Source organism: Protobothrops mucrosquamatus, unplaced genomic scaffold, assembly GCF_001527695.2.
Source record: "Protobothrops mucrosquamatus isolate PMUCROS unplaced genomic scaffold, P.Mucros_1.0 scaffold468, whole genome shotgun sequence".
Classification (NCBI taxonomy): domain Eukaryota; kingdom Metazoa; phylum Chordata; class Lepidosauria; order Squamata; family Viperidae; genus Protobothrops; species Protobothrops mucrosquamatus.
The window spans coordinates 116,308-138,544 of NW_015386789.1; the positions used below are offsets into that span (position 1 = coordinate 116,308).

The window sequence follows — 22,237 nt, forward strand, 5'->3', positions numbered from 1 at the left end:
TTGAAAGCAGGATATAAATGTTAGATAGCATTTTAATAGTCACTTTAAGAGGGTAAAATGTTTCCATATGACAGGATCCTACAAAATCTGAACTCTGAAGGACAAAAGGGGTCAAGATGAGTGCACGGCTAATATCAGTGGTAGAAAATCTGCACCGTTTGGTGATATCATAGAAGTGCTTATATCCTCACCAATATTTAAAACTTAAAATTGCAGCAGATCAGGTTCCACATTCCCACTGGGGGGGGGGGAAGCAACAGAAGTATTTGTTTTTGGAACCCCTCACTTGAGAAAACAAAAGATCAAGATGAGCATCTTCTTTATTTGGTTGGGGACACAGGTGACTGAAGAAATGGTGCTAAGAGGAAAAAAACTGAGGCCAAAGGGCCTGTTAAATAGCTTTGGGGCAGGAGAGAGTTATCTGAACAGGGTATCTCTTTAGATTACATTCACTTTAATGGCTGTATTTCAGGAAACCAAATATGTACCTCCAGAGAGAAACCACAAGGAGTGAAGGCATGGCCTGGAGGTTGTGTGATGAAGCCATCTTCCTTAAGCTAAGCAGCAGCAACCCTGGTTAGCATTTGGAAGAAGGACCAGATGGGAAACCTTGGTGCACCAATCTCAGGTTTCATGGAATTAGTGAAAAATAGCCTGCCCAAGAATGTCAGCTAGATGGAACAGCATTTCAAATTGCAACAAGTACCACAGTTCGTGATTCAGGGATTAGGTGCAATTGTCACAGCATGAAACAAGGGGAGTGAGAGGAACAGCACATTCTAGGGGAAAACAAGCACAATTCAGTGTAATGGCTACAGACAATACACATTAAGAAGAAACAAAATACAGAGCCAGGAATATGTTAAACCAGGTCACTAGACCAGTCAGCATCGACACAAGAGTGGGCAACAGTTCAGTGATAGAGCCCACACTTTGTAGAATGTCCCTAATTCAATTTTTGGCAGCTCTGGAGAGAAATAGCAGGAGAGGGGAAAGGCTATGCTGGCCCTTTGGAGAGCTGCTGACAGCCCAAAGATATGATGGTGGAAAAGTCTGACCTGATATGAAATAGCTTCCTTACAATTGTGAAGGAACAGCAGGTCTTTGGAATTTATTTTATTTTAATATAAAGCTTATTTAATCAAGCACATTTTTTTTTCAGAAAGCAAATCTAAGAATAGGTCTATGTCAGGGGTCTTCAAACTTGGCCCTTTTATGACTTGTGGACTTCAACTCCCAGAATTCCTCAGCCAGCATGAAGTCCACAAGTCATAAAGTCCACAAGTCATAAAAGGGCCAAGTTTGAAGACCCCTGGTCTATGTCTATGGAGATTCTCAGTCATCCAGTTCGTGACTGTCCCAAAGGTGTTTTTGCAAGAGGCAACTGGACTTTCTTTGTTTTTCCTTGCAGATATTTCGCTTCTCATCCAAGAAGCTTCTTCAGTTCTGAATTGAAGAAGCTTCTTGGATGAGAAGCAAAACGCCTTCAAGGAAAAACAAAGAAAGCTCAGTTGCCTCTTAAAAAAGCACCTTAGAGACAAAAACAGGTCAGCTCTCTGGCCTCAGATCTTTGGATCTGGACAGCCTGCACAACTAAACTGACTGCAATGTTCATCAAGAAATAAAAAGCAAAATTAAAGGCCAAGTCCCATCAGTAATAAGTTGTAGCTAAAGTGCTGAGGCCTAACCGCGCAAAGTATAGGGACCCAATATTAAATCGTCCTAACCCAACAGGGCGTCTGCCCCCCACCCCAATATTCTTGAAGCAAACTGCATTAGAAATGTATTTATTAAAAGATTCTCTGGAAACTACCCATAATGAAATAAACCCTCTGACTTCGCTCCGAGAAACGTGAGCAGGCCAGGGAGAGTTTGAGTGAGCAGAGATTGTTCAATAGCGTCACAGCTGTATCCTGGGGGCAGCAGATGAGTTTGGCTCCTCCCGAGTGGGACATCTGATGTTCTGAACGTTTATTATCAAATCACATAATGCATTATTTTGTTTACGACACAAATTCTGTACACAGATCCTCAGGAGCTCACCTTCACTTGATGACCTTTATATTTAATAACTGCCTTGGTCATCCAAGGTGACTGACTGGGCTGGCAGAAGAGGGCATGGTTTTGGGTTCCTTCTCTGCCAACTTCTGTTGGTTTTCATACTGGTTTTCCCTCTCCTGTGACCAGTACAAAACACCTTGCAAGCACTCAGCCTTAGAGCAGGCTGGTCACTTTTGTGGGCTTGTTGATAATATTCTACAGCATGCATGTATTTGTCAACAAATATGTAGGCAACTGCAGCACAGAAACGAACCATAAAGAGGAATGTGTTCCTCCCACACTCCCAAAGAGGAAGAAGGATCCTGTGGTCAAGGGAATGGGCCTTTCTTAAGGGCAGTACCGTTTCTTCCCAGGAACACTACATGCTCCCCTGGACCCTCCCTTTCTTCTTCTCATAGGCCTGAAGGCTTCTTCCCCATCTCTTGACGGTTTACATACCACATTTCAACTTCTTCACAAAATTGTGCCGTGTTACAATTTAATATGTTAATCTGCACAAGTTGTAAGGTAGAACCCGCCAGTATACAAAGTGAGTCATTAGCAATAGTCATTTCCATTGTAAATCCGCCTTTCCACAAACATTAACGCCCCGTGTGATTTACAAGAAGACAGATAAACAAACAAAGCCAAATTGAGGAAAAACAGTGAAAGTGTTATCAAAAACACACAATTTCAAAAAAGCTACAGTTAAGACAGTTAGAAACATTAGCTCTGGACTTATACAAAACTTTTAAAAGGCAAACTACTAGAACATTAAAAAGCCTGTCTAAACACAGGCACTTGGGATGTGAAGCATCAAACGTTCATTCCGGTATAATGTTGAAATCCAAGTTTGGACCTTCAGTGCAGAATTCCAGCCCTTTGGTATGGGCTGGACTTTAGCTAGTATGGTTATACAAAGGTATACAAATATTTCAAAAAATGCCCACGATCAGAAGGTCATATAATATCTAACAGGAAAACCAAAGACACACACAGAGAAGAGACCACACATGATCACGCAACCAACTCACAGGAGCACATTAGTCCAGCCAAGTTCAACCACTCAACTGTTACCTTTCTTAGACAGCCGTTCCACTCGCCGTGCTTCAATCTTGTCGCACTTCCGATACCTGTCAGCCAGACATACATTGTCAGAGGAGAGGAAAAAAGGAAAACTACCTCCAACAGACTCTTCAGCCCAGGGATTTAGAAATAAGCCAGGAAGACTCAAGCTTGGGAGGGGGACACATCTAGACTTTGGGAGAGCACAAAGAATAACATGGCTGTCACCATTAAGTAGAACACCCATTGATTAGATGTTGAATTCTCTAGTATCCCAGTAAGCCTTTTGTGGGGACCAGGATCACTCCTGAAAATATGAAAAAGGCCGATATTTTGTTTGGCAGCAAAAAGATATTTCATTGAGGGTCTGTATAGTGCACGAACCAGAAAGAGGGCTGAGAAGATACCTACAGACCCCCTCACATTCTGGACATAATCTATTTCAACTTCTCCCCTCAGGATGCCACTACAGAGCATTGCATGCCAAAACAACTACACAAAGGTAGTTTTTCCCCGTGCCTTCCCTCTGCTGAACACTTAACTCCCACAGCATTGTCTCCTTTCTCTTTCCTACTATCCTCTCCTGTTGGTTTCTCATGATTTATTAAATGTTGTTTATTAAGTTCTATGACCTATAACTTGCTGTTTATATGTACACCGTGAGCTTATGCACCAGAGACAAATTTCTTATGTGTCCAATCATACTCGGCCAATAAAGAATTCTATGATTCTATGCCAACTTCCTGTAATTATTTATTTTAAAAGATACTTTAAAAAGGCAGGTGGAGTGCCTCATGATGCCAGAAGCACCTTTTTTCCCACCGAGTTCACATATGCCAGCCACTGAAAGTTAGTCATGCAGACCAGAGGCCTTTCATAAATCTTTTATAAGCCTTTTAAGAAGACTGGACAGCCACTTGTCTGGAATGATACAGGGTCTCCTGCTTGAGCAGGGGGTTGGACTAGAAGACCTCCAAGGTCTCTTCCAACTCTGCTATTCTGTTATAGGCTAGCCCAGGGGTAGGCAACCTTGACTCTTTTATGACTCGTGGACTTCAACTCCCAGGATTCCTGAGCCAGCATGGCTGGCTCAGGAATTCTGGGAGTTGAAGTCCACGAGTCATAAAAGAGCCAAGGTTGCCTACCCCTGGGCTAGCCACAAGCTCAAGCAAAGCCAGCAGCAGAGTCCTAGGGTCTCCTTCAGGACAAGGTAGGTCGATTGGAGAAATTAATTAGGAAATTGGCCTTTCTCTCGTATCACTCTGCCTGAAGCGAGAGAGACATGTGTCCTAAAGACAAGAAAATAATGACTCCTATTAAAATTAGGAAATCAACACGTATTATATAAAATTTTGGACTCATGAAGCTTTCCAAATGCATTGTGGCTATGGAAGTTAAAAATCAACCTCTTGGCAGACCAGGTTGGGGGAAAGGTGGCTTATGCTTAAAATGAAACCTCTAAAACATATATTGCTGTGGGAAATGCAGTGTCCTGCCTGCATAACTTGTATATTGCTTTATCCCCCCCCCCACCTATCAAAAAGGAAAAGAAATTCCCATCCTCCTTGACAAGTATATATTGTCCCATGAGGACTTAAGCTAGGAGAAGACTTGAGGTCCTATTGCAGTGTTTTTCAGTCTTGGCCACTTTAAGATGTGTGGACCTCAGCTCCCAGAATTCCCTAGACAGCAGCTTGACTGAAGAATTCTGGGAGTTGAAGTCCACACATCTTAAAAGATACTAAGACTGAAAAAAGAACTGTTCTAGTGGATATGCTACAGAGTTCCAAAATTTTCTTTAGGGATTATTTTCTCCGTCCTGCACTTCTGCTGTTTGCATTGAAATCTTTTTGTTTCTCTGTTCCAGGAAGATCATGCCCCCAAACAGGATACTTCTCTACTCTAAGGACTGCATGTAAGAAAACAAGGGGTCCTTGGTGCTCTCTGAGCTTGGTTGTTTTCTTGCAGATGTTTCATTACCCAACCAGTAACATCATCAGGGCTAGTCTCCTGAGATTACAAAAAGAAAACAAGGCTACTGAGTTTGCCTAATCACCTTCTCCTTACTGCCCTATCACAAATATTAATAATAGCTAGCTTTAGAGTCCAAAGACTCACAGCAGGCAAACATCCAGTTGTAGAAAATTGCAAGACAATCCTGGAAAGAGAGAAAGGAATTCCAGCAGTGAGCTAGCACTAGGATGCTGGAAGAGTGGGATGTGTTCAGCTTCACAGCACTCCAAAATGACACCCACCTACTTAGAGACAAATTATGAAAGCAGAAAAGATGCAAGAAACAAGAGTTTGGGGTGTTTATCACAATCTGTGTGGCATGGTGAAGCTTGTTTTTATTTAACTTGCACACTAATTGCGATACAGATACAGAAAATAACACACCATGCTTAGGTTTCAGTATTCTGACTCAGCTTTAGCTGCACATTTAAAGGGCATTTAAACCGGGGTCTCAGAATATGTAAATGTAATATAGTGTAATGTTTAAGGCAGGGGTGTCCAACTGTGTCAACACTGTGGACTTCAACTCCCAGAATTCCTCAGTCAGCAGAATTCTGGGAGTTGAAGTTCACAAGTCTTAAAGTTGCCAAGGTTAGACACCCTTGGTTTAGGTATTAACTCTGTTAAGGGAATCTCCTAATAAAACCCACACTTAATGGAAACTCGCTGAATGACTCTAGCCAGTCGCCTTCACTCAGTCCATGCTGGGATAAAACTGATAGTACAAGTACTATATAGGCCACTTTGAGCTTTTAGAGCAGGGCTCTTCAAATTTGGCCCTTTTATGACTTGTGGACTTCAACTCCCAGAATTCCTCAGCCAGGCAAGCTGGCTGAGGAATTCTGGGAGTTGAAGTCCACAAGTCATAAAAGGGCCAAGTTTGAAGAGCCCTGTTTTAGAGGAATATAAATCAAACCAATAAACAAAGAAATCGCTATGTCAATGCATGTGGTCCCCTATCTGCTGAAACATCGACTCTCTGACTTATGATTCTCCTCCGAAGAAGCGCAGCAAGTAGCTATGGATTTTTAGAGTTGCCTTGCCTACCTTAAGGAGCAGAAAATTGCTTCTAACTGTTGAGAGGGGATGCTAAACATTGCAGCCAGGGCTTGCGTAGTAGAATCAGCATTTACAACCCCCATTTACAAGTACAGGTGCAGCCTTTCTCCTTGGCTACGGGTAAAACCCTGAAGCCCTGCTTTCTAATGCTCAGCAGGTACGGAAGGAGTGGACAAGTGGTCAGGGCTGGAGGTGGGAACTTCTCAGACACACTCACACGCAGCATTGCTTCTTAGTGTTTGGCCCGCCAAATTTTGGTTTATCTAGGCAGTTGATGCATTCGCCGCAGTCCTGGAGCCTCAGGCATCCTTTGCACTTCCCACAGCGAGTCATTCGGTTCTTTTTGCCATGATGGTGAGAGACGTGGCGACGCACAGGGGGTGGCGTAGCCTTGACTGCGGAATCTGGCTTCACTTGTTTCTGGAGGCCACACTCATTCTCAGACGTTGACGAGGTCTCTGTGGAACAGTCCAAACATTAACTTGACTGTAAGGCTGATGCTACAATCTCTAATCCTGTAAGCCTCTTTGAACTTCATCCCAGGCTAAATGAATCTATGCTTGTTAGCTGACTTGACAGGTTAGATCAGGGTTCCCCAAGGTGTTCAATATTGGCTTCCAAGGGTCAATGGGGCTATCCAAGGCAGGGGTCTTCAAACTTGGCCCTTTTATGACTTGTGAACTTCAGCTCCCGGAATTCCTCAGCCAGCATGCCTGGCTGAGGAATTCTGGGAGCTGAAGTCTACAAGTCATAAAAGGGCCATCAGGGATTGATAAATGGCTGGTGTGAAGAGGTGATTGATAAATGATGGAAGGTCAACTGGGATCCATTAATCTTTTGGGGTCTCTGTAGATCTCCATACTAGCCCTGAAGGTGAGGTAGCCAGCAGTGAGAGATGTTACCCACAGATGCACAGTCATGAAGAGCAGCAAGAGTGGACTTGGGTAGCCATTATTATTATTAGTAGTAGTACTAGCAGTATTACTTAAAATAGTATTTATTGAATTGTTTATATATAATAGATGTTTGGGAGTCGAACAATCTGAAACTTCATGAAAGGGTCAATGAGCTGAAAAATTTGGGAGCCCCTGAGTTAGACAAAACCTTCTAGATCTGTTATTTCTATCTTACCCTGGGAGTAGCAAAAATCTGATTTCATTAAAGAAAAAGTGCCATGATGGGACCAAGAATGGGACAGGCTGAAGAAGCTTCAGTCCAACTCCTATTATAAGACACCCATAAAAGGACTTTTGCATTTACATGTTTATAGAGGTTTGCTTGTAAAGCAAAAGTGTAAAAATGGCAAATTCAGGTGCAGGGATAGTACATGTTAAGGCAGGGGTCTTCAAACTTGGCCCTTTTAAGACTTGTGGACTTCAACTCCCAGAATTCCTCAGCCAGGTACGCTGGCTGAGGAATTCTGGGAGTTGAAGTCCACAAGTCATAAAAGGGCCAAGTTTGAGGACCTCTGCCTTAAGCCAACTCTTTGAAACTTGGCTCTTCCTTCTATTGTATATACCACAGCACTACATAGATTCTCACCCCCATCTGAACCCTATCACAGGAAACCAGCATGGCCTAAGAGCCAGGACCATGAGAGTTAGAGCCTGGCTTAAAAAGGAAAAGAGAGAGAGAGAGCCTGGTTCAGCTATGCTTGCAAGGTGTTCCTAATACAGGCTCACATTGCACTGCCAACAAAAAACTGTCATGAATATGCTACGATCTTCAAAAGGAAGTTGCTAAGAAGCCAACAAAATGGTCCTGTGAACATGATGAGCACTACCTCTATCACTGTGCAGGGATCACACTGATTTGCAAGCATATTGAGGAATCCAAAGATATATATTTCTATATATTACAGATAGTCCTGGACTTACGCAAACTGAGCCCAAAATTTGTTAAGTGAGTTTGTTAAGTGAGTTTTGCTCCATCTTACAACCTTTCTTGCCACAGTTGTTAAGTGAATCACTGCAGTGGTTAAGTTAGCAACATAGTTTTTAAAGTGAATCTGACTTCCCGTTGGCCTGGCTTGTCAGAAGGTGGCAAAAGGGGATCACATGACCCCGGGATGCTGCAACCGTGGGTCGGTTGCCAAACATCTGAATTTTGATCACGTGACCATGGGGATGCTGCAATGTTCCTCGGTGTGAAAAGTGGTCATAAATCACTTTTTTTCAGTGCCGTTGTCACCTTGAATGGTCTCTACACGAACTGGTGTAAGTCGAGGACCATCTGTACTTCCTCCCTTGTTGCCACGCCCACCCCAATCAATCTGAGTCAGAATTCCTGTTCCCCTAACCCAGACAAACAAACAGATGTATTCTGTCTAAATAAAGCCTACTACGTGGGTGTTCCAGTCCTTTTCTATGTTTATTGCCACCCAAGGCTGAATACCCCATTTCTCTGAAAGTAAGCCCTACCCCGAAAATAAGCCCTAGCTTGATTTTTTTTGGGGGGGTGGGCCTAATATAAGCCCTACCCCCAAAATAACTCCTAGTTTTGAGGTGAGGCACACACCTAAAAATCAAGCTAGGATGGGGGTGGGGGGTGGAGCTGCCCCACGCATCCCGCACCCACTCACCTTGCAGCCAGGCCTCTCCTCGCTAGCCCACTTCTTCTGTGGCATCTTCTGCAGCCAGGCCTCCATTTCTCAGTCACAGGCCTTTCCGTAAGGCCCCTGCAGCTGAGAACTGAGTTATGATCCATAGCTCGGTACTCGGCTGCATAGGCCTTCCAGAAAGACCTGACTGCAAAATCCAGGCCAAAATGCAGCTGCATCGGTCAGAAGAAGTGGACCGGCTGGGCGGGGCTGTCGATGTCAGAGTTGAGTATAAAAGACAACCCCTGAAAATAAGACACGGTGCCTCTTTTGGAGGCAAAAAAAAAAAAAAAAGAAGACCCATCTTATTTTGGGGAAAACATGGGTAAAAGCTTTGCCTCTTGATGTCATTAGCAGGCCTTACAGATTAAGATACACAATCTGGTCTGGAAACAGGTTTACCCAGCAAGGCAAAGCGAGGCCAGGAGGCACAAGGAGAATCTTCAGCCAATCTTTTCCACAAACACTCACCCTCTACGGTGGGCGACGCAGCAATCTCTTCCCTCTCCCGCAGAGGCAGGGCACTGAGGCGTGGCACATCCTCTGGCACCATTGCACGAGACTGCCCTAAGGCCACCGAGGCATGCCGACAAACGTGCTTGATCCGAGGGCCCTGCACCGGGGACTCCTGGCCCTGTCAAGAAGGTGCAGGAAGAGCGTCCGTTATCATGAGTGACAAGCAGCAGAGCTAGTTCTTCGACACTGTTCTCTGTTTGGCCAGGGTCCACGCATCGTGCTGAGCCACATTGCATTGACTGACCTGTGAGTGGCTGGGCTCACAAACTGTGAAGGTCATCAAGCACAGCACCTAGATTTCCCATGCTTTTTGTGTTTGGAATCTAGTTGCTTCGCTGCAAGTCAATTACCTGTTTTCTAGGCTCTTTTTGATCTTCCGTTTTAAGGTCTGCAGTCGTCTCCTGCTCAGCTGGGATTTTTGGAGTCTCAAAGGCCTCGGCCTTGACAGTTTGACACCCCTAGGAGAAAGGGACACAAGCATTATACGCCACATGGTTTGCGATTTCCCCCCCCCCTTCAATACTTAATTTCCCCAAACAATTCTGCCCGTTTTCCAACACAATGGCAGCTTTCATTCCAGAAATCTCTCAATACAGCGGCACCAGTCATTTTCCATGAAGCACAGCATGGCGCACACAGCTATGCCCAGGCGTGCAGAGTCCCAAGGGCACGCTCAAATCACATTGAACCATCAACTGCTTCACTGTGGCTAATTGAATAAACAACAGATGGCTGTATTCACACATGTCAAGCCTAAAACCGAACATGGCACATTCAACCTGGTAACTGTAGGAATCCAATTACAAGATTTTCAAAATACACCGAACCAGAAGCTTATCAAATGGCCAGAATTCAGGCTATGTCACAAAAAACTGTATCACAAAAACACACTAAGTTTGGCACTGATCACATTGAGCATGTTTGATAAAGGCAGCTATTATGGTGTAGAGCAGAGGTGTCCAATCTAGGCAGCTTTAAGTCTTGTGGATTCCAAGTCCCAGAATTCCCCAGTGAGCATGGACCTGAAGTCCATAGGTCTTAAAGTTGTCGAGGTTGGACACCCCTGGCTTACAGCAAAATATAGACCCAACCTCAAAGTAGCTATCAACTTCTAACCATAGATGGTAGCCTGTCCCAATCCCTCATTTACTTCTCATTTATTGCTCAGAATATCTCAGAACCTTTTGATTTCTTTCCTAGGGGGAGAACATAAATAAAGATAGGACAATAAGCCCAATTCTTTGGATCCTGCACCACCTTTATTGTATTTTGTGTTAGATCCTGCCTGAGCAGATGGTTGGACTAGAAGACCTCCAAGGTCCCTTCCAACTCTATTATTATTATTATTATTATTATTATTATTATTATTATTATTATTATTATTATTATTATTATTATGGATCATCGCACAGTCAGCCAGATGTTCAGACTGGATTTGGCATTTTGTCTACCTATCGAGTCCTTACCAAGGACCTGGATAGGCAGATGTGGATGTTTGATGTTATTACAGATATCGTCGCAGGATGAAAGCAGTTCCTAGTAAGGCCGCCTTTTGCAATTGACTATTATTATTATTATTATTATTATTATTATTATTATTAACATGCTCCATCGATAATTCTCCAAACAGAGGGTGCAAATATCAAGACTTCTAACCTGGGGTGTATTCATAAAAGTAACTCATCTGTTTGGTATCAAAATGGATCTGTGGGCTGTGCTCAAGCAAAACCAACAACCTGAAAACCACAACTCCCTGCCCCCTGCGGGAAACGATCATGCTGAGCCTGAGGGCGGGGTCAAATGCATCATTAGTTTGGAATCTCTACACTCTCTTAAGACACCTAAGTCCAGCCCCACTTGAAGTCCTGTTAACTCTTATCTGACGCCAACGTTCCTCTATCGCTTGTATAGGTAGCATGAAATAAACTTGTACAGGTAGTCCTCAATTTACAACAGTTCGTTTAGAGACCATTCAAAGTTACAACGGCCCTGAAAAAAGTGACTTATGACCGTTTTTCAACTGACTGCCATTGCAGCGTCCCCATGCTCACGTGATCAAAATTCAGATGCTTGGCAACTGGTTCGTATTTATGACGGCTGCAGTGTGCCAAAGTCATGTGATCACCTTTTGCAACTTCTGACAAGCAAAGTCAATGGGGATGGCAGATTCACTTGACAATTGTGTTACTAAATGTCTATGAAGATTCTCAGTCATCCAGGCAACTGGACTTCTTTGAAGACGTTTTGCTTCTCATCCAAGCTTCAGAGCTATAGAAGCTTCTTGGATGAGAAGTGAAACATCTTCAAAGAATAACAAGAAAGTCTAATTGCCTCTTGCCAAAGCACACTTAGGACAACTATGTTACAACGTCAACAACTGCAGTGACCCACTTAACTGTGCCAAGAAAACTCATAAAATGGAGCAAAACTCACTTAACAAATATCTCATTTAGCAACAGAGATTTTGGGCTCAACTGTGGTCATAAGTCAAGGACCACCTGTAAGTACTTTTTGACCTCTATCCTGGATCCTGACCTCTTGCACCTGATACCCCTATGGATGTGGCCTACCCTTGCTACGATTCCAAAACCCACATCATTCAACCTGGAGGGCTTCTCTTACCGGAATGAACTTGAATTGCTTCTGCTGGTCAATCTTGTACAGCTGCACCTTGGCACGAGTCAGCAGGCTATAAACTTTATCCATGCTGGAAAGCGAAGTGACGATGCATTTGGGCTGATGCACGGGGGGCTTCGCTTCCTCCGAAGAGAGGCTTGCTGGCTCCGCTTCACTCTCCGAGCTATCATCTGCTTTCTCTTCTTGCTCCTGCACTTGGCTGGAGGGAGGCACCATTCTTCGGATCGCCACCTTGTGAACCACGCCGGGAGAATTGACATCCTCCATGGTGATCAGCTCTTTGCTCTGAGCTTCAAGGGGTTTAGGAACCTCCGTGAAGAGGGGCAAAGCAAGGTGGTTGGTCCTTCCCACCAGCTTTTTGCCACTGCGGGTCACCACAGGCTCACTGGAGAGCAAGGTAGCTTCTTGCGGCGGCACTGGGGGGTCCCTTCTGACCTCGGGGGAAACCGGCACCAGGTCAGACTCTTCGGGAGACACAGAGAGTGATTCATAGATCTTAAGGTGTGCCTCACTAGGTGTAAACTGGGGGGCCCGTAGCAGGGGAATGCGCTTGGTTGGGGTGGAAGAGACAGGGGCTGGTGCACTGGGCACAAGAGATGCATCTTCACTAGGCACCTGAAAGAGAGCTTTCCCCATATCTTTGGGAGACAAAGTGGGGCTGAGTGAGGTCCATCGGAATGTGGGTTCCCGAAGGATGGATCGCCGTTTCTCAGGCAGGCCTGGTGCAGTGGAAGTCATGTGGAGCACACTAGGGGAAGATGGGGGTGACGGGCCTCTAGAGGTATCTTTTTCAGGAGAACTAGGGACTGGGGGGTTCAGCTGTTGAGGGGTCCCCTGCAAGGGCAACAGAGAAGCTTCCTGCTTGTCTAAAGCCCCATCAGGAGCAGGGCTTTCCAAGGGCTTGGTCGCCTTCTGTGGGATCTCATCCATAAAGCGACGGGGGGTCCGAATGAGACGAGATGACCGGGCACTCACCACCGGCATGATGAACTGACGAATATTTTTGAGGAAGGTGGTCTTGAGAGCTGGGACCTCTTCAGAGCCAGTGACTCCAGGCTGCTGAGCTGTTCCCCCAGCCTCCTCCAGCCTCATCTTGCCTGGCAACTGTTGAGTTGTCACGTGCCGCCCACGACCCCGTTTCAAACATTGTGCCCTTATAGAAAGGGCAACCCTAGAAGGCCCCTTCTCGGAAAGGAGGACTGCTCCGTCGCTCTGTGGACAGGGCTGCTGGGGCTCCTGTTTCCAAGATACCTGGGTGGACGAAAGAAGAATGCCACCTTCAGGTACAGAAGACTTTGGTTCTGGTCCAGAGGCCTCTGGTTCTGGGTCAGGGGCCTCTGGGGCTGGCTGCAGTTCCTGGACAACTGCCTCCAGTTGTGGCTCTGGTTTTGAGACGGGAGATTTGGGCTGAGGAGATGATTCGGGGGCAAGATTTTCTGAGAGCAAATTTGGAGCAGGGGGCTCCTTCTGTTTGGGTTCAGGGTCAGAAGTATCCGGCTCTGATAAAACTGCCTCTGATTCAGAAACAGCCTCGGAAGGAAGCGGGGAGAGCTTCTTTTCTGGCACCACGCTCCACTTCCTCTTCCGGCCCCTTCTGTGACCATGGGTCTTTAGCCGGACGTGGGTCACCACCAACTGGCCAGATTTATGCCGCCTGGCTTTGGAGAAGAACTTGAGGATGAGCGGTGGTTTCTTCAAAGCTTCGGTTGGCTCGGAAGATGCACTGATCTCTGCGCACGGTGAGGGCAACTGTATATTATTGTTAGGCTCCGGGATGGAAGATGAAGTTTTGATGTTCTGGTGGGGAGGTCCGGGCCTCGGAATACGTTTCTTTGTGAAGGAGCCGCGTGGCCGGCCTCGTGGCCTAGGTGAGGCAGTGGAATTGAGAGTCTTCTCTGTTGGTGGTGGAAGAAGGGAAGGGGCGGTGGATTTTATTGGGTCAGCAGCTGGTTCTGGGTCAGCTTGAGTCTGCTTAGGAAGCATCCTGACAACTTTTGGACCAGATGTTGGTTGCCGGCCTATCCTGGCTGGGGTCCCTTTGGTCCTCTGAAGCAGCTCAGCCAAGGCTTTTACCATACGCTCTCGCTGGGATTCCACCGCTTTTTGTTTGACCAACCTTTTGGAAACGGAGTCCTCGGCGAATGCCCTCCTCCTCCTGCCGTGTGGTGGCAGAGAGGCACCTGTACGAAGAGAGAGAAATCTTAGCTGTAAAAAAATGACTCAGCTACAAGGGGCACTCACAAAACAATTTTTTACCCAGGCAGAATCTATTCAGGTAACACCCCATTACTAGCTGAAGACTGTCCCATGTTTAGTTGCGACAGTTCTGTTAATAGTCCTCAACTTACAACCATTCCTTTAGCGAGCATTCGAAGTTACAACTGCAGTGGAAAAAGTGACCTACAACCGGTTCTCACACTTATAACCGTCACAGCGTCTCCATAGTCACATGATCAAATTCTGGCACTTGGTAATCAGCATGTACTTAGATGGCTGCAGTGACCCAGGGCCATATGATTACCATGTGGAGAAGCCATATGTGATGGCATAGAGCAAGGGTCCCCAACCTTGGCAACTTTACGACTTTGGACTTCAACTCCCAAATATTCCTCAGCCGAGCTGAAGTCCACAAGTCGTAAAGTTGCCAAGGTTGGAGAGCCCTGGCATAGAGGTTAGAATGCAGTACTGCAGGCTAACTCACTGCCCACCGCCTGGAGTTCGATCCCGACCAACTCAAGGTTGATGCAGCCTTCCATCCTTCCGAGGTCGGTAAAATGAGGACTCAGATTGTTGGGGGCAATAAACTGAGTCTGTAAACCGCTTAGAGAGGGATGTAAAGCACTGTGAAGCAGCGGTATATAAGTCTAAGTGCTATTGCTATTTGTGACACTCCCAGCCACCTTTTTACAAGCCAACTCAGTGAGGGAAACTGGAATCACTTAATGTTCACGTGTGTCACCTAACAGCTGCAGTGATTCACTTAACAATGGCAAAAAAGACTGTAAAATTGGGCACGATTAACAATCACCTTGTTTATTAATGGAAATTCCAGTCTCAATTGTGGTCGTAAGTTGAGGACTACCTGTACAATACTGTGAAAAGCACACTTTGCCTGCTCACCTATGATAAATAGACTACCACATGTCATCCCACTGACCGAATGTACACTGTACTATACGTTGGAAATCTTCTGGAACATTCAAAATCAGCTTTCTTTCTAACAACGAATGATGCAATGAATGAAATCACAATACCCTAAGAAAACTTAGGTTGAGGCTTATAATATTTTTGTGATAATATTTAAACTTCATAAATTAACTGGTCAGAGGCAGCAGATAAATGCTCTGAACAGCAGACAACCATAATGACAAGACAAGAGGTCAAGAAAGCAGATGTCAGGAATAGAATCAAAGGTGAAACTTCACATCTGGCAGAGAATCATACAAGCCAAACCAAGCTGCACCAAATGTCATGAAAGATTTTAAAATACTGGGAATCCTATAAAATTGGGAGAGCTTTCAAAGAATTAATAAATGGCATTAGTAGTGACTTTAAAAAGTTGCAGTATTAGAGTCCTTGGAAGTAATCATTCCACATTCATACAAAAAAGCCCCCCAGATCCTAGTATTAGATCCACTAGAAAAACTACTACTTTAAGTATAGTGTCATAACTAATGTGATTATTGTGCATGGAAAACAGAAGAATTTTTGGACCTATTCTGAACAATGTCCTTCCTATATTGCAATACAATATATCTAATTTAAGGGAGGCAGATCCCATATAAGTATGGGACAGCAACTTGTCTTTAAAATGATTAAATATTGTTTTTTTAAAAGTCCAACTCAGATTAACAGCATCAGAATTGAAGACTTTCACATGAAGACTAAAAAACGGGTTCACATTCTGTCTGGGAGTCAGCCTTTGGACGTTACAATACATACATAGATTATATTTTGGCTGAGTCCAGACTTTTTGACCCTAAACTCAAATTGACAAAACACAATGTACTATACAGAAACTTATGGTTAGTGTGATGGCCTAGTTCCCCCAACATATTAAACCACAACACAACACAAGTGGAATCTGTGGGAGACGCAAAATTAATTAATAAAAAGCAATAATGTCAAATAATGGTTGAGATTACCACTCAACTGGTAATCTCAACTGATACCCCATGAAGTTTTGGAGAACACTAAAATTCCACAGCAAGATGTTAAGCTAGCTAGACGGTCAAACTCTCACGAAAATCTTTTGAGTTTGGCCCATGCCCAGCCCTGAAGACCATGTTTGCAGATAAGACCCAAAACGTTCATCTATACCTACAGAAATTTCTTACCTCTTTTAGATCTTAGAGCAGCACGCAGTGAGCTTTGAAAAGCATCATCCTCTGAATGGAAGCCCAGGAACTCTTCCTGCCAGGAGAAAGAAAAGTAACCATGGTCATTCCAACAGAAAGAGGGGGTACCATACTTATCACAGGCAACATTGCAAAATGTGGCCAGAGTCACCCCCAACCCAGCACTACTGAAACAGGATGTCCCAAAGGTGCTTTTTCAAAAGGCAACTGGACTCTCTTTGTTTTTCCTTGAAGACCTTTCACTTCTCATCCAAGAAACTTCTTCAGTTCTGATTGAATGATCAGTCACAATTCGGTCAGAACTGAAGAAACATTTTGGATGAGAAACGAAACATCTTTAAAGAAAAACAAAGAAAGTCCAGTTGCCTTTTGAAAAAGTACCTTTGGGACAACCATGATCTGGATGACCGAGAAGCTCCACAGACATTTACTGAAACAGGAACAATGTTCGGATAGCAATAGCACTTATATACCGCTTCATACTGCTTTACAGCCCTCTCTAAGCAGTTTACAGAGTTAGCATACTGCCCCCAGCAATGTGAGTCCTCATTTTATCGACCTTGGAAGGATGGAAAGCTGAGTCAATCTTGAACCGGTAAGAATTGAACGGCTGGCAGCCAGCAGTCAGCAGAATTAGCCTGCAGTACTGCATTTCTAACCACTGCACCACCACGGCTCTTAATGAGATGCCTTTTCCATTATCTCAGGGGAAAGAATGGGAAAAATATCCCAGGCACATGTGCAGATACAGCAGAAAAGGTTGGCCATTTTAACACACGGGTTGCACACACAAGTGGCACGTTGCATCTAAAGGAAGGATCAAGTTGACAACTCTGCATGGAGCCTCATGAGATCTGCACTGCCTTTACTATTTATTTATTTATTTATTTATTTATTTATTTATTTATTTATTTATTTATTTATTTATTCATTTATTCACAATTTAGATTTGAAAGGTCACCCAAGTCATAGCAACTGTCTGCTCCCCCCCCCCCCCGCCCAATGCAGAAGCTTTTAATAGATTTGAATGCCAGTGGATTAGTCCTCAGTTTCAGAAAGAAAAACTGCAGGTGTTAAGTTTTGAAAACGGAGGGTAAAAACAATCCTGGGACTCAACAACAAAGAGAAAAATAATTCTACAAAGAGACCGAAAACCCTTTTTCTTTTGACAGGTGATCCATGATAAATTGCTAAATTTCAGACCCAAGTGTCAAGACGTAGTCAAGGTAGCAGCACCTGGGAAACAGATGGCAAAAAAAATATATATATACTGAGATCAGGTACAGATTCAGCTAAAGCTGGCAGGGCTTCTGCAGAAAATCAAGACAGAGATAGCAAAGCCAAAATGAGCAACTTTTTTTCTGTTTGAGGCCCTATTCTCTCAAGATGAAAGATCACATGGCGGAGCAGTCAAGCCCAGCTGCTTGCAGGGTCAGAGAGAAAAGTATGCAGGGAGAATCTCATCTCTGTCTTTCTCTTCAGGGAAGGAAAATTCTTAGCAAAAATCCAAACAGATCAATGGCACAAAATTTCAAAATTAAGCTGGCTGCTTACACCAGGGGTCTTCAAAGTTGGCCCTTTTATGATTTTGTGGACTTCAACTCCCAGAATTCCTCAGCCAGCATGGCTGGCTGAGGAATTCTGGGAGTTGAAGTCCACAAATCATAAAAGGGCCAACTTTGAAGACCCCTAGCCTTATACTTTGCCCCTGCGCTCTTTATTCTCATTTGTGTGCTCTTTGTGGATTGTTGCATCTTTACATTCAGAGCTGTAACGTTGACGGCGGTCCCAGCTGTTTCTAAATACAAACATACAGGCAGTCCTCGACTTACGACGACAATTGAGCCCAACATTTCTGTTGTTAAATGAAACATTTATTAAGTGAATTTTGCCCTATTTTACGATCTTTCTTGCCACAGCTCTTAAGCGAATCCCTGCAGTTGTTAAATTAGTCACAGGGTTGTTAAGTGAAACTGGCTTCCCCATTGAGTTGGCTTGTCAGAAGATGACTCCGGGACACTGCAACTGTCATAAATATGAATCAGTTGCCAAGCATCTGAATTTTGATCACATGACCATGGGGATGCTGCAATGGCTGTAAGTGCGAAAAATGGTCATAAGTCCCTTTTTTCAATGCCGTTGTAACCTCAAACGGTCACTAAATGAACTGTAAATATGAGTCAGTTGCCAAGCCTCTGAATTTTGATCACATAATCTTGGGGAGGCTGCAATGGTCATAAGTGCTGAAAAACGATCATAAGTCACTTTTTCATTGCTTCTGTAACTTCAAATGATCACTAATGAAATGTTGTAAGTCGAGGACTACCTGTATCCCTTCCATGCTCCCAAGATGCCACTCTTAAAAGTGTATGGCAAACAGTATGGCAGTGGTCAGTTGCTGCGAGTTACACCAGATCATCATCCCCCAAAACAGATGCATTAATCAACAACAACCCTCTCCAGCTGTTGCCCACTGGTAAAGGGACACCCACTGGCAGTAAAGTCATTCAGGAGTGTTCTGAAAACAGGAATACGCATAAAACAGAGCTGTGCCTGGCTAACAAATGCTTCCGACTTTTCTCTCCCACCGGCTCATCCGAATGGAGCTTATTATTCAGCCCAGGACAGAAAGAGCTGTCAGCATTTTCTTGTGGCGAGGGGCATGCGGATCACTTGAAAAACAAACACAGGAAACGGAGAGGACTACTGCAGTTGGAAGCAGCTGTCAAGAAATGGAAATCTAGCCTGACCATGATAATGATGATGCCAGAAAGATGCCAGGCTTCTTTCTGAAACAATTTGGAAGCACTTGGAATCCCTGAATTGCAGGATTTGGGAAAACAAAGCAAAGGCAAGTTGGTTTAGACCAGGAGTATCCAACCTTGGCAACTTGTGGACTTCAATTCCCAGAATTCCCCAGCCGGCATTACCCGAATAAAACAGCACGACTGAGAACTGGATATATGGATCTTATTGAAGTAAACTGTAGAGATCATATAGAAATAAGAACTGTATTTTCTTTCTTATTTGCTGTATTATGTTAGACGGTTTTTTTATTGTCTTTTGTATTCTGATATGGCTTTGCAACTAATCAATACATAATTATGTGCCATCATACAGAACAAGTTAGGAATTCTGCCTTATTAAGCAGCAATTTGTACAGGGTCCTTAGGCAAGTAGCATGTAAAGTAAATGTATAAAATAATCATATACATTTAGCACAATATTGTCTATAAACCAGAGATTACAAAGCAGCAGATTTATAAATCAGGGAGCACTGTTATTTTACAAAATCTGGCTTTTTAAACCTATTTAGCCATAATCCCAGGTTCTTGTTAACATTCAGCTGTGCAGGATGTTCACCAACTCATAGAGAGGAAATGAATGAATAGGGGCACAATACTGTTTAATAAAGCAGAACTCCTGGTTTATTCTTTTGTTTGGGGGCGTGCACATGCAATGGTTTTATTATATTTCTTCCCTATTGAAATTCAAGGCAAGGTGCAACTAATTTGCAGGTATTCTTATTAAATATCAGCAAGATAGGTGGGTTGGGACTCAGCTCAGTTCTTGGAGCAATTTTAGCTGACAAAAAGCTCTTTAAGAGGAGTCAACCAACTTCTCTATAATCAGATGATAACTTATGCAGGCACTTAAGGTGCAAAGGTCATGCCTGCCCCTTCATAGGTCATGCTGTACTGTGCTAAAAGCCTAAAGCTTTGGAGGTCCATCTATAGATTTTAGGGGGTCTGTGAACTTGGATGGGGAAAAAAATACAACTTTTATTTTATTTTATATATTTATATTCCTTTTTCTGAGAAGGACCTGCAAGTTTCACCAGGCTCTCAAAGGGGCCCCTGGAACAAAAACAAAATTAAGAAGCCCAGTTCTACCAGAATGTTCATAGATATTACATATTTCAGTGCACCAACTTACTTCATACATGCATGGCTGACATCCCAGCTTCCAACTAATCCTTCTTCCAACCCTGATACAGCACAAAGAGGGATAACGCAAGAATGTTCATTCATTCACTCTTGCATACAGGCCTGAGCTGGCAAAGGCTGCTGAATGTCTCAACCCATTCATGATTCTGTACTTTTATGCACCTTGGAAATGGAAAAAATAAACTAAAAAAAAACACAGACGCAAATGAAGTCCATCTATGCTGACCAGAATTAATGTTATTGTATAAGCCAGGTGTAGGCAACCTTGGCTCTTTTATGACTCGTGGACTTCAACTCCCAGAATTCCTGAGCCAGCATGGCTCAGCATGGAAACTTCTCCCTTTCCCCTCAGCATGGCTGGCTCAGGAATTCTGGGAGTTGAAGTCCACGAGTCATAAAAGAGCCAAGACTGCCTACCCCTTGTATAGGCTAATGAATGGATTACAGACAATCAGTTCTTTAGCACATTTTACAAAAAAAAAAAAAATAAGAGGGAAAAGTTTCCTTTTTGCTCCTTAACTTCTGTCTAGTATTCAAAGCACCTAGCTATAAACCGCAGGAAATTCAACACTCAAAGGAAGAACATTACTGAAACAGTCTTCAAACTCATGTGCACAAATGTTTCTGAAACCAGTCATAATAAGATCTGATACCAAGCACATTCTCTTCCTGAAATATTAATATTACCCACACTGGGTAATATCAATTCTGAGAGCTGAAGTCCACACATTTCTGAGTTGCCACAGTTGAGAAAGACTGTACAGGAGGTCCTGTATGGCTTACAACTACAACTGAACCCCAAATTTCCATTTCTAAACAAGTCTTGTCTCATTTTATGACATTTCTTGGCACAGTTGTTAAGTGAATCATTACAATTGTTAAGTTAGCCACACACTTGTTAAAGTGAATCTGGTTTCTCCACTGACTGTGTTTGTTAGAAGGTCACAAAAGGTGATCACATAATCCTGGGACACTGCAACTGTCATAAATACATGCCAGTTGCCAAGAGTCTGAATTTTGATCACATGACCACGGGGATGTTGCAACAGTCGTAAGAAAAATGGTCATAAGTCACTTTTTTCACTGCCATTGTAAACTTTGAACAGTCACTAAACAAATGGTTGTAAGCTAAGAATTACCTATACTAAATGTGACTAAAAATGTTAGGCAAATTTTATTTCAATCAAAGTTTGCTAGGCTGAGGTAGCCATTCACCTGGCTGTCTGAGGACAGTAAATGATTTTCCCCAGGCAATCAGTACATAAAAATTTATTAATTGAAACAAATGTGAATTGGGGTTTCTTCCCCAGTAAGGTGAGATGAGATGAAGCAGTAAATACAGTGTGTGTGTGTGTGTGTGTGTGTGTGTGTATACACATACAGTGTACATATTTCATCCTACAAAAATTCTACAGTTACAGCAAAGGCAAAAGTTCTAAGACACGGGTCCCTAACCTATAGTCCGCGGCCCGGTACCGGGCTGTGGCCTATTGGCCATTAGGCCCTGTGAATCTCTGGCGAGTCCCCTCACTCGCGGTAGCACTGCCATGCGGGTGCTAGCAGCCCCATTTGTGCATGCGTGGGGACACTAGCATCACTGCCAACGTCACGCAGGTGCCAGCGGCCCATTTGCGTATGCACACATGTATGTTTTTATTCCCGTGAGCTGCAAAATAAGAAAAGCTTTTTATGAGGTACCCATTGCCACCCATATATAGCGGCCTTGAGGAAACAGAAGTTGCAGGTGGAGTGCCTGAAGGTCCTGACACATTCCACAGTAGGATAGATGCTCATGCATTTCCAATAGAAGAGGAAAAGTACAAATAAGTATGGAGCTTCAGTTGCTGCTAGTACTATATTGCCAGCAGCATATTTCAGGAAGAGCTAGGATAGGGGTAGGCAACCTTGGCTCTTTTATGACTTGTGGACTTCAACTCCCAGAATTCCTGAGCCAGCATGGCTCAGCATGGAAACCTCTCCCTTTCCCCTCAGCATGGCTGGCT

The 22,237-nt window shown here is 43.8% G+C and overlaps 1 protein-coding gene across 1 annotated transcript in view; it reads right to left on the minus strand.

Annotated features, from left to right (window-relative positions):
- Positions 1-21,863, minus strand: part of KMT2B (lysine methyltransferase 2B) — a 54,786-nt gene extending 32,923 nt beyond the window's left edge. The window contains exons 1-9 of the mRNA XM_015816572.2: positions 21,766-21,863; positions 20,113-20,144; positions 19,218-19,270; positions 16,267-16,342; positions 11,915-13,659; positions 9,643-9,750; positions 9,248-9,410; positions 6,395-6,635; positions 3,118-3,173 (exon numbers count right to left, since the gene is read on the minus strand). Of these exons, the coding sequence (XP_015672058.2) occupies positions 3,118-3,173; positions 6,395-6,635; positions 9,248-9,410; positions 9,643-9,750; positions 11,915-13,659; positions 16,267-16,342; positions 19,218-19,270; positions 20,113-20,144; positions 21,766-21,863 (2,572 nt within the window). The remainder of the gene's footprint in view (positions 1-3,117; positions 3,174-6,394; positions 6,636-9,247; positions 9,411-9,642; positions 9,751-11,914; positions 13,660-16,266; positions 16,343-19,217; positions 19,271-20,112; positions 20,145-21,765) is intronic.
- Positions 21,864-22,237: the final 374 nt, after the last annotated feature.